General features: G+C 42.3%; 1 protein-coding gene across 4 annotated transcripts in view; it reads right to left on the bottom strand.

Moving 5' to 3' along the window:
* TTL (tubulin tyrosine ligase) overlaps nt 1-17,778 on the bottom strand; it is a 28,117-nt gene extending 10,339 nt beyond the window's left edge. Inside the window, exons 1-5 of one of the 4 annotated variants that reach the window (XM_036905049.2) lie at nt 17,759-17,778; nt 14,260-14,338; nt 8,188-8,420; nt 2,115-2,250; nt 921-1,190 (exon numbers count right to left, since the gene is read on the bottom strand). In XM_036905049.2, coding sequence (XP_036760944.1) covers nt 921-1,190; nt 2,115-2,250; nt 8,188-8,420; nt 14,260-14,338; nt 17,759-17,762 — 722 coding nt within the window. In that variant the 5' untranslated portion in view covers nt 17,763-17,778. Of the gene's footprint in view, nt 1-920; nt 1,191-2,114; nt 2,251-8,187; nt 8,421-14,259; nt 14,339-15,923; nt 16,129-16,543; nt 16,813-17,758 lie in introns of those variants that run through there. The other 3 variants (XM_036905048.2, XM_057497007.1, XM_036905047.2) reach the window with 3 other exon arrangements.
* Between the last annotated feature and the right edge of the window lie 492 nt (nt 17,779-18,270).

Raw genomic sequence — 18,270 nt, 5'->3', positions numbered from 1 at the left:
TCAAAATATATAAAGCAAAAACTAACAAAACTAAAAGAAGACAAATTGATAAGTATAATTGGAGACTTCAGTGATTCTCCCCTCAATAGTGGATAGACCACAAAGAACAGAAAAGCAGCAAGGATATACAAGATTTGCACAACACTACAACCACCTTCGCCTAATTCACATTTACAGAACAGTTTGCCCAATAATAGCAGAATAAACATGCATTATTTTTAATGTACATAAAACATTCACTAAAATGGACCATATTCTGGGCCATAAAACAAACTTTAACAAATTTTAAAGACATGAAACCATGTTTTCTGACCATAATGGAATTAAAGCAGATATCAGCAACAGGAGCCATGTCTGCAAAATCCCCAAATATTTGGAAGGTAAGCAAAATTTCTAAACACCACTTAAGTCAAAGATGAGGTCACAAGGAAAACTAGAAAATATTTTAATAAAATGAAAATGAAAACAATGTATGCAGCTAATGAGTACTTAGAGGAAAATGGATAATATTAAATACTTATATTTAAAAAAAATGAAAGCTCTCAAATCAGTGATCTAAACTTTCACCTTAAGGAAATGAGGAAAAAAAACAAAGGAAAGTGTAATAAAGAACATAAATCATAGACAGAAAACAAAAATAGTAGGGAAAATCAATAATCAAAAGCTGACTTTTAAAAAATATTAATTGATAAACCTTTAGAAAATCTGTCCAAGTAAAACTGATGATGTAAATTACTAATATAAGGAATGAAAGCAGTGACATATTACAGATACTACAGATATTGAAAGGATAATATACATCTATTACAAATATTTCTGTCCCTCAATTAGACAACTTAACTAGAATCACTTCTTGAAAGGCACAAGCTTCCAAAACTTCTTCAAGGTACATATAACCAAAAAAGAGACAATTAAGGTACCTTATTATATGTTTGATTTGTTGTAAGATGCTACTTTCCAGGGTAATGTTCAAAGCACTTGTTAAGTACTGATTGAACTCCTCAAAGAACATTTCGTTCCCTTCCTCATACTTCCCGTAGTTCTTTGAGTACTCCTTTTGAATGCAGTGATTGGTCAAATGGCAGGTTTTGTCTTGAAAATTATCAACGTGATATGGCTCTGAAGCAGTCCGAAGAACACCCTCTCTGTAGAGGTAGATATTATACTGATGATCCACTAAGACCCAGCTTCTGCAAGAAAATAAAAGCACTGCTTTACTCAAGTTATCCAAAGTTTCTCCGTATCATATATATCATCCCCACACCTTGACTTTTTTGGAGTGAAGCAGAGGAAGGAAGCAATTATATGAGGCAAGCCATGACAATTAGTTAAGAGAGTGGATTACACTATAATGAGGAAAACAAAACTTTTCATCATAAGTGACAAGGAGACTTTAATCTGTTCAAAAGAGGCAGCTTTTTGAAGAGATCTAGCTGTTTTTTTAAGGTTTATCTATGAAGCCTTCATTTGTCATGTTTGATCTTTCAGTCATCTTAAGAAGAAGACTGTTCATTCCGAAGCCAATCTGACATAGGATTCAAGAAGCAGCAAGTCATTGTGAAGGAATCAGGTAGACTGTGTCCTTGATGAGATTGGGGCCAAGGGCAAGCTGGGGACAGGCCTGTTTTCTTTGGAAAGCACCATACAACATCTTTCTCTACTCCAGGCCCTTTGCTCATGAAGTTAAAATCCGAAAACCTAGGTGTGTTCATGAAATCCTTAAAAAGTGGGACACAAATAATGTAGTAAGGACAGATTATTTGGCTGGATCACATGATCTGTTGTATCTGATTATGTGTTTTATGTGCATCTCTCAGCCTCTTCCATGAGCAAGTCCCATATATACACTTCTCTATGGATCCATGAGTCATTTTCATTAAATAGAATTTAAAAATATAAAATCCATAATCTTAATAACTTTTTCTAGAAAGAACAGAAAAATATTAAAAGAAAAACAGAAGATTAGGTAGAGAAGCTCAGTTCCAATCAGCTGTGCTCAATTTTAGTAAGATATTAAGCATGGTGAAATACTTCCTCACATTCCATGTTACCATCCTCATTACACACCACTGCATTTTTTCAGACAAATAAAACTCCAGACTCTGATGTGTTACCGAATGTCAAACTTGCGATGACCCGGCTCCAGGAGCAGAGGGCGCTCAAGGTATTTCTGGATCACGTGCACCTGGCCCTGGTTGTCTATGAAATCCAGGAGCTCTGCAGCCTCTGAGGAGATGAGGATGCCTTCCCCTACGGGGCAAAATCCAAACAGAAACCAGTCCAGTTCATTTCAAGGGGAAAAGCTCTCGAAAAGTCAGAAAGGAAGTACTGACAGCAGGAGAAAACTGACAGGAAGCTTGTATTAGCCTGTTCCTCTTTTCTTTCTCCATCTCTTCATTCCTCCAAACCATTACACTCCCTGTGTCATAAGAGCACCAGGGTTATCTTTCCAACACTTTCTAAACAGAGGACTGCAATCACTATCTCAGCAGGTTCCAACCATGACATTCCATTGTCACAGACATTCAAAATATCTGAGCACCCTAACTAAATGCCACACGACTATTGGTCACTGGCTACCACAATAAAGACTATGTACCTCCTATGACCAATAAACCCATTTCTAACACTACATCTTATAGAAATATCAGGGGGTTAGGGCATACACACAAATGTACAGGTAGATTGACTGCAGCATCATAACAGAAAAAAATTGGATATACTGAAGGTATCCATCAATATTAAATAAATGGTATAATATTCTTAATAGCTTTATTGAGAAATAGTCTACAAACTGGGAAATGAACCCTTTCAAAGTGTACAATCCGATGATTTTTCATACATCCTAGAGTTTTACAACCATCACTACAATCTAATTTCAGAACATCTTCATCACTTCCCCCAAAAACCCAATCCATTAACAGTTACTCCCCATTCCTTCCTCACCCTAGTCCCTGATGACCACTAATCTACTTTCTGTCTTTATGGATTTGCCTGTTCTGGATGGTTCATATAAATGGAATCCTACAGTGTGTGGCCTTCTTGTGTCTGGCTTATTTTATTTAGCATAATGTTTTCAAGGTTCATCCATGTTGCAGCATGTATCAGTACTTTGTTCCTCCTTCCTATGACAATAATATATGGATATTCCACCTTTGGTTCATCCATTCAACAACTGATGGACATTTGAGTTGTTTCCACAGTTGTTTGGCTCCTATAAATAATGCTGCTGTGAAGATTTGCAGAGAAGTTGCTGTGTAGACATGTTTTCAGTTCTTTCAGGAATATACCTGCCATTGGAATTGTTAGGTCATATGGTATCTCTGTCTAACTTTCTGAAGAACTAACAAACTGTTCTCCAAAATGGTTGTGCCATTTTACATTCCTGCCAGTACTGTATGAGTGATCTAGTTTCTCCTGATCCTTGCCAGCATTTGATGTCATGACTATTTCTTAATTTAAATAAAAACTAGTAAATTAAATTAAAATTAACATGGGTGTAGTTATGGTTTTATGGTTTTAATTTGAATTTCCTTAATGGTTAATGATATTGGAAATCTTCTCAATTGCTTATTTTTCATCTGTAGAGTCTTTTCAGTGGAATGCATTCTCATGTCTTTTGCCTGCTAACTGGATTACTTCTTTAACTGTTGTCTTGAAAGTTGTTTATATATCATAGATATGAGTTCTTTGTCAGGTAATGTGGTTTGACAGACTTTTGCCAAGTCTGTAGCTTGTGTTTTCATCCTCCTTAGTAGGGTCTCTTACAGAGCAAAAGCTTTTTATTTTATGAGGTTCAATTTATCAACTTTTGCTGTTATGGATCATATCTTTGGAATCAAGTTTAAGAGTTTTTTGTCCTATTTCCTTTTTATTTTCTGAAAACTTTTATAGTTTCATAATTTATATTTATGTCCACAATCCATTTTGATTTAGTTTTTGCACAAGGTGTGAGGCTAGGTTGTGGCTCATGTTTCTGTCCATGGATATCCACCTGCTCCAGCATTTGTTGAAAAGTCTCTCCTCTCTCTATTGCATTGCTTTTGTACCTTTGTTAAAAATCAGGTAGGCATATATAGGGGCCTGTTTCTGACTTCTCTGTTCCACTGATTTATGTTACCATCCCCCCACAAACACTACACTATATTGAATACTGAAGCTACGTAGTACGCTTTAATATTAGGTACAGTGATTCCTCCCGCTTCATTCTTTTTCAAGATAGTTTAAGCTATTCTAGGGCCTGTGCTTTTCCATATGAATTCCAGAAACAGCTTTATGTTTACACAAAAACCTGGTTGAGGTCTTGATAGCAATCACATTAAACCTATAGATCGATTTGGGGTGCAATGACATCTTTACATTTGTTGAGTTTTACAATCCATGAACATGGTATGCATGTTCACTTATTTAGGTTCTTTTTTACTTCTTTCACTGTTGTTTTATAATTTTTAGCACACAGATCCTGTACAGGTTTTGTTAAGTTTATACTGAGGCATTAAATTTTCTTTAAGGTGATTTGTAAGTGGTATCATGTTTCTAATTTTGGTTCCCACATGCTGTTAGTATACAGAAATGCACTTCATTTTTGTGTTGATCTCATATCCTGCAACCTTGTTGAACTGAATTTTTAGTTATAGGACCTCCCACCCATGCTTCATATTTATAGCTTGTCTCTACTCAGGTCTCATGGTTTCAGTACAAATTAATTTAATTTAGTTCATTAACTTGATGATTCATCTTTCCTAAAAGCCAACCCTTTTCCAACTACCCTGTTTCTGTCACTTGCTCCACCATTTGGTTAGCCTCTTAAAAGAAACTGCTAAACAACTTGGAAAAGCTCCCTTCCTCTCTTTTTGTAAGAACATGACTCATTCTGTTTCATCTTCCTCAGAAACCACACTCAGGTATCCTGGTTCCTCTTTATTTCCATTTGCCAATTTTTCTGTCGACCTTAGTCTTTCCTCCTCTACTACACTACTTCTAGAATAACCACCCTAAAACACCACTTTCTGACTAAACTAATGCCCTGAAACTATCTCTGTCACTTACTGATGTCTTGTCTCCATAACCTGGCTGTTCTTCTCATACACTCTAACCTCATTTTCCTTATGTAAAATATTTCCCACTGAAAAGTAGTATACCTATGGCTGGTAGGTGGGAAAAATAATGGGAAAGTGAAAGGATACATTTTTATAACTTTAAAAAACTATTATCATTGAAAAAAGATGACACTAAAGTGAAATAGAAAAGTTACCCATAGTCTTATTTCCTAATATAATTGTTTTTCTTTTCATTACCTTCCAAAGATGGGCTCAATAACAGTGAACTCATTTCATATTATTGTTTTTACTTTATATTGTCAATATTTTCATTGTTTCTAGATTAATTTCACAATTATGTTAGCAGCTGAAAAAAATCCCATTGTGTGGATACAAAAAATTATATATTTGTTTACTCAGTGCTGGAGAATGGATTGTTTCCAAATAATATTTTGCTATTACAGGTAACATAGTAGTAAATGTCTCTGCTATAGATCACTCTTGTTTCTTTTAAAATATTTCCCTGAAGTTTTCAGGAATGAGATTAGTGGGCCAAAGCACACAGACTCTTTATGGCTCTTGCTCTGTGTTCTCCTATTGTTTTTCCAAAGGGTCGTGTATCACCACTAAAAAGGAAATAGTTTACAACCAACTTACAGCAACAGTATCACTGAAGGTTTTTTCTTATTTTATAGGTATAAAATGATAAATAAAATTCACATTTATTTTATACATTTTGGATACTAGTATAGCATGTTTCCATGTGTTTGTTAACTGTATTTTTAATATTGTTTATGCATATCCTTACTAACTAAACCTGGTGAAATTGTCAAGGAACTCTGGAATTCTTCAAGGAGCTTCAAGGTCACAGTATTTTGTTGTCATTGTTGCTGTTCTCAACTATTTATCCGGAAATAGATGCACAGTTAGCATCTGACTGGATTGGGTCCATGAGGGCATGAGACCCAAGTCTATGTTATTTATCTCTGTATCTCCAAATACTCATTACTTCATGCATCGACTCATTCACTCACTCAGTACATAGACTGAATCTTTGCTGGGTACCTGGTGCCGCTGCCCTGGCCCCAGGGAGACAGCAGTGAACACAGACATGACATGGTCTGACTGCACTCTGACAGGCTGTCTGCTGTATTGTGTGTAGACTCAAGAAAATGGCCAAGGGCAGGAGTGCAGAAGGCAGTGCTCCAGCTGAAGGGAAGGGCAGCTCAGACCCAAGATGGGTGGTGGGGATGGTGCACAGGGGGTCTTGGTACTGGATATAGTGTGAAGGTTGAGCCAACTCTACTCAGCAGGTAACAGGTACTAAATATTTGTTTAACAAAAATAAAGTCATTCATTGACTCTACTGGCTTCATTTTGTAGTTCCCAAACAAAACAAATGCACACCACTTAACTCCTAAAGCACAATTTCTTCTTTTTCTGGTATTTTGTTCTCTTTTTACTGCTCCCTGGTGCTGAGCGTCACCTTGTGTACTGTCTTGGTAAGGGTCCAGGGGGTGTCCAGGGGGGATAGCTGCTGCGACCTGACATGTCCTTCCACCAAGAGCCCTGCCTCGCTCCCAGTTACTACTCCAGTCAAGGCTCCATGACACAAGGTGTCCTTACAGTGGCCTTCCTGCCTCAGGCCCAAATCCACAGGAGTAATCTAGAATACGGTGAATGTCTATTTCGTCTTCCGATTCCCCCATTTTCCGTTAGAACCAAGCTAAGGGACAGTACTTGACAAGAGGTCAGAAGAGGGGAGAGAGAAGTAGGTGAGGTACCTGGCTCATGGCAAGAGTCCAACTCTCCCACTTTCAGGAGATTCCAGTGACGCCCTCCTGTCTCATGGTTGGATGGAAAAGAAGGGGAGGCCCACTGGACTGGGGACAGAAATGAGTACCAATGCCCAGATGGTCTTCCAAGGCAATAAAAGAAGTAAGTTCAAAATGGATTGATTTTTAAAAGAGCATATGATGGTAGTTACAGAGAGAGAGACTGTGTTTATGTGTTCATTACATTGAACTGCCTATATTTTAGCCTCAGTTAATATTATAAACCTTATTCCTTCTATGTATTCACTCAGAACACATTTACTGAGTGCCTATGGGGAGGGTACAAAGATGAATAAGAAAGTCTGTGTTATATGGAGCTCACAATATGACAGGGGAGATGGACAGGTAAGCAGATATGTGATAAAGCGCTAGGAAGATGTTAGTGCAAGGAGGAAAAAGAATAGGGTAGGATAGAAAGCAACAGGCATAAAAGCTATTTTAGATCATAAAAGCCTCCTCTGGTAAGGCAACACTGAAGCTGAGAGAAAAGCCCATAATCCATGTAAGTGTGCTCCTGGTGCAGGGACCAATTTTGGGCTTTTCCAGGAAACTAGACAGGCGTGGCTACAGTACGGTGAGCAAGGCCGGGAATAGGAGATGAGATCAGAGGTAGGAGCAAATGTCAGATGGTGTATGCTATCACCGGGAATCTGGAGTTCATTCTAATTGCATTGGGAAGCCAGCTGGTGAGTCTGGAGCAGGGAGATCATCTGACATGATCAGATTTATGTTTTTAAAACATCATTGTGTCTCCGAGGAGAATTGGCTATGAGCAGACCCTGCAATTACATAGACCAGAGAGGCAAGTGGCTTTGACTTCAAGTGAGAGCAATGGAAATGGCAAGAAAAAGTCTAGTTCAGAACCCAGGAGGAAGGTAGAGCTAGCAAGACCTGCCGCCACATCAGGTCCAGTTGTAAAGAAAAGAGCGGCCCAGGATGACTCCACAGCTTTGGGCTTCAGAGATTGGTGAACAGTGGGATGAGACCCTAAGTGGGAAAATGGAAAGAGAGGCGGGCTGGGGTGGATAAAGGTGGGAAGGGAATGGAGAGCTCTGGAACAGACTGGTCAAGTTTAAAATGCCCCCACACTGCATGCCAAGCTAAGGGGAAACACCTGGGCCAGATATGTATCATTCTTTACAAGTTATCAGTAGTTAGATACCTAAAACTATGTAACTAGATGTGACCTCTACCCTTGAGGACTCAGATTAGAATAGTCAGTCATCTGAAGACATCATTAAAATCTAACAAAGGATTGAACAAAGCACATGGGGAGCATGCAGGAAAGGGAGAAGGGGGCAATGCCAACTCACCTTTGGCACCGGCTGATGACTTTGCAATCCATACGTTGCCCTCTCCATCTTCTTTCTTTCTGTTATAAGAAGCCAGGAAGAATTCCCTTTCATCTGTCCTTGAGCTATTGACAGGAGGGTAGATTCCATTCTGTGCTGGAGCAACTGGGGTCTTGAGATTAGTTGGATAAATCACATAGGACTCTGGGAACCATGTGCAGGACTCAGCCAGGTCTGGGCTTGTCTTGATTAGCCTGGCAGATGACAGAGGGTCAGTCTCCCTTTTTACTATACCCTGTCACTTTATTCAGAAAAGATGGCACTTTCCCCTGCAGCTGAGGCAGAGCAATATCAGGGCCAGGATCTGATCTCCTTCTTACCTCCCTCTTTGCTCTTGGCCTTCCTGGGCGGACCTCTAACACAGGAGTTGGCAGCACATAGCTACTACATGCAAGTTTAAAAGCATGTTCCAGTCGATTCAAAAGGGGCTTAATGTCTAGAAAATGCATCTTTTAAAATGCATCTCTAAAGAAACTTGAAATAATCCTGGTCCAACAACTTCTCAAGAAATACACTGTGGCTGAACTAGATCTATACTAAAAAAAAAAAAAAGTGGAGAACTAGGTAAAGTATTTGGCTTGCTAGCAGAAATACTATCTTGGCCCAACCCTCTGGACAGAATAGGCTACTACTTAGGAATCTGAATTATCTACAGACTTATTATAATTCTTCATTCCTTGCTTTTTAGCCCAGCCTGGCTTCAATGACAGAATAAAGGAGGAGTCTTTCTAATGGACAAGGACTCCAGTGGTCATAACCAAACATACTTCTTGCCCCCCAAATAACATAACACAAGGGAAGATAAAGTCAGCCCCCAGGAAGACAATAAATATAAGGGCTTACAAAGGGCTTCCCACTGCATTTACTCTCCTGGGACCCCTGGAGTGGGGGGCACAAGAATCACATGTCAGAGATTAGGCAGTGGGTCACAGAGAAGTAAATTTCCCAAGATCACACAGGTAGTAAGAAACAGTCATCATGCAAGCCCCAAACTCCCAAGTCCTAACTAACTCTAAACCTGCCCTTATTCCCAGGAATCAGAGGCAGGGAGGAGCACACCCAAGACCTTTGCAGGCTTTCCCTATGCTGTGCTCTTTAGTCCGTCTAGAACAGAACCATCAATGTTAAGCCTGGATAAGGTGTAAAACCCACTCTCAGCAAATGGCAGAAATTGAGATTTAAAATAAGGTTATTTTTAAGTCAACAGCAACAGATTTGAAAAGTTACTTGAACTCAAAAGAACACTAAATAAGTAAATTTCTAACTCACTGAATGTTCAACTCTATCTGCATCGTCCACTATGGCAGCCACTAGTCACAAGGGGCTTCGGAACACTTCGGATGTGGCCAATGCAACTCCGGAACAGAATATTCAATTTTGTTTATTTTCAATTTAGAAATGGAGACATTAAAAAATTTCCCACTAAGTATAACTTCACTGTTTTGGTAGGATGCCCTTTCACTTTAACCACTGCATGACCTAAGACATTTCTGTTGTATTGCAGTGTGCATGTCAGGCACACGTGTTGTTTCCTAGTATTACACATCAGCACATCACTATTCTACTCAGGAACAATGGATTGATTCAGTCCAAGCGATGGTTTTCCCCCATGCACTATAATGTGTTTACTATGCAGACAGCGTGAGTTACAATGGCAGTTATGTAAAACAAAATTTGTAACCAAAATAAAATGTAATTATTTTTCTAGTCCAAAAATAAGTATGACAGATTTTTAAATTTAAAACAAAGGCATATGCCTGATATAGAACTGAGTGGGGATGTGGAGCTAGAACCATGACCAGAACAGTAAAGGGAAAAAAACAAAAAGAAAGATGTCCCAAATTTCATGAGCAGCACTTGCAGTTTGCTGTGGCAGAATCAAACAAAAAAGCAGTTTATTTGCTGTATAAAGGAGACATTTTCAGTAGACACATAATGAATTTCAAGAGCAGTTTCCTCTCAACAGTCGAAAAGAAAAATCAATTTCCTCTCAACAGTCGAAAAGTGACATTAGTGGCTAAAATCAGAATTCAATACCCAACAAAAATTTTTTTTAACACATTTTTAATAGGCTCTGAACTTTAACTTCAGTCACTTTTAAAATGGCTTGGTCTCTTACACACACACACACACACACACACACACACACACACACACACAGTTTTAGAGGTGGAAATAAGCCTAAAGGAAATATTTTGAGGAAAAGACTAAAAATATATTCTATAAAAAGTGAACAATTTTTAGTTAAGTCACGAATATTGCCCATAGAATTCAAAATGTTTCTGATAACATCAAAGATTGATCCAAACTTTGAAAAATCTTAAATATTTTTCTTTAGCTTTAGTTGAGCTGTATGACATGAGACATTGTCCAATTAATACTTTGAATATGTTTGGCCTCAAAGAATTTCCAAATAAATGAAAAAATATTGTCAAATTGCAGCCTAAAAATATCAACTTCATAGTGTAGATATTCTTGAGTCTTTTATATCTGTCAAAGAGGAATTTCACCCACATGTGAAAAATCAGTTTCTATAATGACAGACAGTACTTCAGCTAGCTTGGGTTAAAATCTGACTTACTGGGATTTTAATAGACTGATGCTTCCTTCACTGCTTCATTCCACTCTATGATACATAGTGGAAACATTTACTTCATTGCAATGATACATATTGAAAACATTTGCACTCAGATTTCTGAAGCCTTCTGCAGGAAAAGTATCATGGATACAGTTGCTAAAATGAGTTATTATATCCCTGCAAATGCTACAATGATTCCCAGTATGGAATTGTTGAAAGAAACAGAAGACAATGAATTTAATGATGCTGTGCTCTTTGCCAGTGCTCACTGACTGAGAAGGGAGTTTTACAAAGATTTACTGTATTGTTAACTCCAATTCAGATTTTTTTGGCAATAAAAGGAATGCTTGCCAAATCACTGTTTCCATTCAATAATTAGAGGTAAAAAACGGCAGTGTGATTTAGGTTTTCTCACCTATACCTACCTTGATATAAATAAGCTCAACTTAAAAGCTCCAGGGAAGGGAAAAGATCTTATTTATGACCTAACAACACAGGTGTGAGAATTCATGTTCCAACCTCATAATACAAATCAATAGTAATGTTTTACATGTTTTTATAACATGATTCAATATGCAGAAGATTTCAATGGTAATAGCACTATGCAAATTAGCTGCAAAAATTAAAGACAAATTTGAAGAACATTTTGTTGATACTGTTACGTTTAGAGTTTCTTTTCAATTTATTCAGTACTTCCTTTGAATTCAACTATTAATACTGAGTTGACACAAGAGTTGGTGAATTTATTTCACTTGGACATAGTTCGGAAAGTCAAATCAACTCATCTAAAAATAGGAACCAGTTTTGTCAGTGTGTGTGCAACTATTAAAGAAAAATGATTTTGGTATCTGACTCAGTAACTGAAAAACTTAAGTATGTGGGACAACTTGGGTATGTAAAGCTACTTTTTCAACCATAAATTTTTATGAAATCTCAATACAGATCAAGGGTTTCAGATGAAAATTTAGTGTCTGAATTAAGCCATCCCATAAATGTAAAATGCGCCCAGATTTTGAAGACTGAATTAAAAATTTCATATGTAGAACATCTCATTATTTTTTATATTAATTACACATCAAAATTATATTTTAGATTAATTTAATTAAGTAAAATACATTATTAAAATAAATTGCACCTGTTTCTTTGTACTTACTTTAATGCGCTTCTAGGAAATTTAAAATTACACATGTGGCTAGCATTCTATTCCTGTCCTTAGCATTTGTTCCATTTCCTTGTAAGCCCATGTGGAAAGAAATCACAAACAGAGGGTTTTTTTTTTTACATGTACAAGAAAACGCTCAGAAAAGGAAAAGAGCCTCAAAGCTGGACCAGAAGAAAAACCATTCAGGGCTCTGAGACTGTGGCCTCTGAAGCTCCCTGAACTGGCACCTGCTGTACAGGGTCCCACGTAGGGCCCCACCGAAGCTCTGGGAAGCCCTCTGAGGCATATCCAGCACGCTGCCCATGGGCCCCATCTGTACAGATTAGAACTGTCTGGGCTCCACACTAACTGCTACGGCCAAGGGAGGCCCAGCTGTCCTCTATGAGCTGCCATTTTGTCCTACAAAAATGAAGGCAGTTACATTTTTAACTCTCTGGGGTCCTTTCAAGCCATACAAGTTATGAGAGAGAAACTAAATGACAAATGAAAGCATCACCTCCTGGAATTACCACTGTCCTTGCAGGACAACTGAGAGAGCAAAGGTAGCTTACGAGGATGTTGACAAACCCCAGCCTGTGAAAATCATTCACCGTCTAAAGGTGCCATCACAGACCATGTCACGTGCCACAAACAGGCAAAAAGCAGGTATGACCAAGCAGACTGGCGCTGTCCAAGGTCACAGATCTAGATACCTACTCAGACCTGGTCAGGACTCCAGCCCTGTACTCACTCCACCTCATTACAGCTGAAAAGTATGAAGATACGTAAGACATTATATATAATGTTCTACATATATGTATATATATATATTTACAGCATCCTCTGTTCCTACATATGAAAGCAAAATTCTACCTTTATCTTTAGACTTAAAAAAACCATAGTAGAAAAAATACTGAATAAATATAATATAGAGATTTCTAAATGAATAATCTGGATAAACAATCATAACCCACTTCTGGTGAAGCAATCTCTTGCATTCTGAATATATAATAAAAAGACTTCAAAAAGCCTTGCTCTCCTTTAGGAACAGCTGGCGAATCATAAAAACCCATTACAGAGGGAGATGGATATGTAATTTACTGGGGCCAGTGTGCGTGAACGGAAAGAAATGGGAGTGTAGAAAAGAGCATTTGCATTGAGTCATATCTTCCAGGTCGTCCTACCCACATGCTTTGTTTGGCTGCACATGCAATTCACTACTCATCATGGAAGGAATCCTGGAGACCTGCTACAGCCCTGATTTTAAGGGCCATATTCAGTGCTTCTCTACTGAAATACTGACAAATCAGCAATGGCAGCCACAATAATAGTTCTAAGAAGAGCTTGCACTTAAATAGTTTGAACTATGAAACAGACATTACTCAAAGTCTGTATATAAATTAACTCAATCCTCACAACAACCCTGAGGTACCTCCTATTATTATCCCCATTTTAGAGGGAAGGAAACTAAGGCACAGAGTTGAACACTCACGGTGCACCACTGTGCTACATACTTTACATGTGTCACCTTATTTAATCTTCACAACTGCCTATGTGGGAGCTTCTCAGGCTTAGAGGGATGAGGAAATTTGTCCAAGCTAGTTAAGGGGAAGAGCTGGGATTAAAATTTAAGCTGCTGATCTTAATCACTGTATAATACTGCTTCCTTCTGCTTTAGACAGCCGGCCATACCCAACTGCTCAGAGATGGGCAGTGTAGCAGATGCTGTTATACCCTGCCCAGGTGTCCTTTCTGAGGGCTCATGCATACCCTCTCTCCAGGGTCCAACCCCTGCTCAGAAATACTGGGAGCTATGTCCTCCACTTCTCCCTGTAGCCAGTGCCTGATGGATACTGGAGTACAGAAGCATGGTCCCTTGCCTCAAGCTGCAGTGACTCTGAGGTGCCATTCACTCCAAGCTCCATGGAGCTAGGCTGAGGCAAGACTTCAGTTGGAACTACCTCTTTGCTTGCCTCCTTCCCGGGCTGTTCCACTCCCCTTCCTTCTGGATAAGTTTCTCCTGAGAGCCACCGCCCACCCCCACCCCATTGCAAAATCACACAAGAAACTCTGACTCCCGCTCTGCTTCTAGGAGACTCACCTAAGAGACAGGCAGGCTTTAACAAGCACAAACAGCAAAGTTTTGGACTGCAATCAAAGGAACAGAGGGCGCTCCAGAACTAATACTGTTGGCTTTTAAAATAAAAGTATTTCGCCCTGTATAAGAAATCTCGCATTTTTGCTTAAGTGCTTCAGGATGAAAGCCAATGACATTTATGCAAAGAAGTGAAAACAGGTCTTAAAAAACACTTACTTCACTAAAGAAGCTTTTCGGCACAGTTTGTCAGCCCCCCTGTAGTAATTTACCAGCTGCATAAGCCCCGGCTCGTGACCTATGAAGGAAAGAGGAGGCTCAGAACGGAAATAGGACCGGTGGGAAATGGCAATGTCAGCACCAGCACACAGGGGAGGATATGGCTTGTCATGCCCAGCTCCTCTTTTTCCCATTTCAGGACTAGTGGCTGGAAGTGGAACAATCCTATAGCCTGGCACCCGTGCTCCCCCTTTCCTTAGCAGCTCACCCTTCTGGGAGAGGATATGATAATATGGACATTGTAGGTGTGCCAAGGGCTACTGCTTCATTTTTGCTTCTTAGGATGAAGAAGTATTTTCTACTTCACCTCTCCCTCATCCCAACCACACTCAACTCTTACCACACGTGGATTTAGTAATCTTTGTACAGTAAGGACTTTAACAGTCACATTTTGGCACCCCTAACCTTGCTTTCTATAGCCATCAAAGGCAGTAGAACGATGACAGCACTGTTCTCACAAATGTCTACTTCTGTGCGCTTCCAGGAGAGCCACAGAAGGTACTGGAGAGGCCATGGCTATGATATCAGAAGCCCAGACTTCTGTGCATCTCCCCACAGGGAAACTCATTTTCAACAGACCTTCCTGCATGTCCCCTCTTCTATAAAATTAGAGCAGAAAGGATATAAATAAAACTCAATTTTTGTTTAAAATCCTAATGCATTGAATTTCCAGCAACAAAAATAAAAGTTAAGCCAAACAAAGGAAGGTTGAAGATGACAGAGGTAAGAATAATTCCTCCAAGAACAGCATACCGTCAAAAAGTTTCAGGAAACTAACTGGCTCTCCCCGTCTCCTTGAGGCAGATGAACCTGGCTCATACCTGAACTGCCTACCTTCTCCTCCCCCGTGACACTGGCATTCCTGAGCCTCTGCCTGACGCTGTAAGCCACCTCCTGGGGTGTCACACAATGCACTTTAAGCAAAAGCTAAATATTCCTAACAGTGAAGGCATACAACCATTTTGGTTGTAGGGTGCCATTTTCTGTCCCATAAATACCAAATGTTTACTGATCATCTGCTGACTTTGCGGGACCAGTTCAGAATTTGGTGCCTCAAGGTTTCTGCTCCTTCTACCTAGTCCCGAGCACCACAGCAACGTGAACCACCCCTGCTTGGGTCCCAGCACAGCAATTTTGCCTTATTTTTAGTATTAGGATACCACATAAGCTTTTAGAGCCAGGCTTTACCCAGTCCAAAGAAGAAGGTAAGCAAGTCAAACAGGGAAGCACATAGAGCAGGGAAGAAACAAATGTTCTCAACTATAAGCAGTTTTTCTTCTCTCAAGTAAAGTATTTTCGTTGCTGAGGATTTCCTGGGAGGACAGTTTAACAAAAGGGACTCTCCAGGCACACTTCCTGAATTCCAAGATTTCTGGGGGCCGTACACACTATTTCCATGGTGTCCCCATCATACATCTTTAACTTGTATAATAAAAAAGTTGTGCATGGCACTATTCCAAAGAAAAAAATTCCCTAAATCTATGCTGCAATAACCCTCATTCCTCCAACCATCATGACTGTACCCATTCCCGCAAGGGGTCTGTGGGAGCTCCCAGCAGCCAGTCAGCCTTTGCCCATTCAACCTCTCCACCCTGTGACCGCACCTATTTCTAAAAACTTGCCTCCTCCCCTGGACACAGAACACTGCTCTCTCTGGGTTGCCCTCCAAGGAAGAGGCCCTTTCCTCCTTGATTCTCCCCTTGGGTCTTTGATAGGAAGCCTGGCCATCCGGAGAGGGGCTGCGCTCCGCATTCTCGGATGACTGTGCAGAGGAGATGCCATGAGACCACGCGCAGGTCAACGGCGCGTGGGCCGAAGTGGCCTGCACGCGTTCTGAGCCACCTCCTCTAGGAGCCGCTGGGCCTCCTCTGCTCCGCCCCTTTGCGCGCGCACGCGGGTGGGAGGTGTGCTCCGGCCCCGCCCCGCGGAGCCCACCCCCGACCCCCGACCCCGCCCCGCGCTCTGCCCGGCCCGGCTGGGCGCGTCGGGCCCGGGGCTGCGGGAACGCGCGGCCGGCGCCCCAGGCTGCAGGAACCAGCTGTCGTCAAGCAGCTGCAGCCCAGTCCGACTTTGGAAACCAGAGGCAAGGAAAGGAAGGGTGCAGGCCTTTATGCATCCTTCTTTTTCCTTCCCGAGGAAGGACAGAGGGGGAGCTTCGTGACCTTAACAACAAAAGCGCTCGTTCCAGGGGGCCGTGGAGGGCGGGAATCGGGGACGCACTCACCCAGTCTCCCGAAGGGCAGCCTGTTCCTCTCCCCCAGCATCAGGTTGAACCTGGGGTTGTCGCGCCGTAGCCTCCTCCAGTGGCCGGTGGCGAGCAGCAGCCGGGAGACCTCAGCGTAGACGCTGCTGTTCTCGTCCCGCACCACGAAGGTGTACATGGCGAAGGAGGAGCCCGGGAGCCGCCGCACGGACAGCCGGCTGGAAAGCGGCTCAGCGCGGGGCTCGCCCGGGCGCGCGCCCCCGGGCCCCACCGCGCCCCCGCGTCAGCAGGAGCAGGAGCCCCGCCTCCGCCCCGAGATGCCGCGCGGCCTGCGCGCGGGTCCCGCCCCTCTGCGCGCTCTTCCCAGCTGTGCGGTGTGGGGGTGCTTATCGGGGCGCGGGGCTGGGGGCTGGCGGGGGCCCAGGGGCCTCGGGGCTGGGGGCTGGAGGGAGCCGGGGGGCGCGACGCTGGGGCCTGGCGGGGGCCCGGGGGCGCCGCAGCTGGATTGCGACCTGGAGAGAGAGCAGGGCTGCGGCTCGTGCTCCCAAGCCCAGGGTCGCTGCCTGGGGGCGGTGCCCGCGGAAGGTCCCTTTCTGATCTGCCACCTGCTATTTCGAGGATGTTTCGTGGATAAGAACGCAAAGTTCTAAGGTACCATCCTACCCCAAGATGCGTGTCCTTTCTTTTCCTGCTTAAGGGCCACAGAGAACCCGGAGCGTCCAGGGCGCCTGCTTGTCTTTTCTGGGTCAAGTGCTCCCTTCGCCCGGGACCTCCTGGGTGGCGCACGGCCAGGGGTCGACTTTAGACTCCGCGTGGAAACAATCCCCTCCAGGCCCTGAGCCCTCGACTGCGCCGCCTGCCCTACGGATTACCGGCGTTGTGACTCTGGCCGTTCTCTTCTCCGGACCTCGAACGCCCCTTCCGACCCGGGGAAGGAGGCTTTAAAGTCCCTTCGGTTCTGATATCCCACCCTGACTTCCTTTTGGAAAACAACTTTTGGGGCATTTGAGGGACAGAGAGAGGACTGTAACTATCAGATTTCCCGCAGACTTCCTGCATTCCCCCGAAAATGACCCGCATCAGCCCTGCGCCTCACATCTTTTACGCTTTAGAGAAACAGCATTCTGGGACTCTCCCGATACTGTGCTCCCGGTGCTCACGCTCTCTAACCTAGCATACTGTAAAAACTCCCTCCTTTTTACCACTTTTGCCCATGTTCCTGGGAAGGGCACTCACCCATTTTGTGCGCAAATGGCCACCACGTGGAGGCGTCACTGGCTGTGGAAAGCTTGCTCGGTGGAGAAATGGAGCATGCCCAGAACTGCTGGGGTGCTTACAGCCCCCTCACCCTCAGCAGTCCTCCATCCATTAGGAATAAACGTCGGTAGGTAGTGCCCTGGCTTCCTCGCCCATCCAAAGAATCTGAGAGAGAGGTAAATCCTACACTGTGTTTCAGTAGTTGTCTGCAGAATTGAGTCCCAGTTGCCGACAGCTGCAACCGGCTATTTAATGCACCTTCTCTTGCTGGATTCCTTCCTTTCCCCGGCTTCTATCCGCCTCTTCTACAGGTGTTTCTTGGGATCACTTCCCAAACCAGCTACTTGCTCTCCAGTCTTTGTCCCAGGTCCACCTTTGGGGGGAATCTTAAGCCAAAACTTTGTAGCTGCTGCTCTTCACAGCCAGTCATCTTGAAAGTGACACCCACTTTCACCATGATCCACTCCTCCCCATTTAACCCTGCACCACCC

Source organism: Manis pentadactyla, chromosome 2 (genome assembly GCF_030020395.1).
Source record: "Manis pentadactyla isolate mManPen7 chromosome 2, mManPen7.hap1, whole genome shotgun sequence".
In the NCBI taxonomy this organism is placed as follows: domain Eukaryota; kingdom Metazoa; phylum Chordata; class Mammalia; order Pholidota; family Manidae; genus Manis; species Manis pentadactyla.
This window is presented reverse-complemented; position numbering and strand designations above follow the sequence as displayed.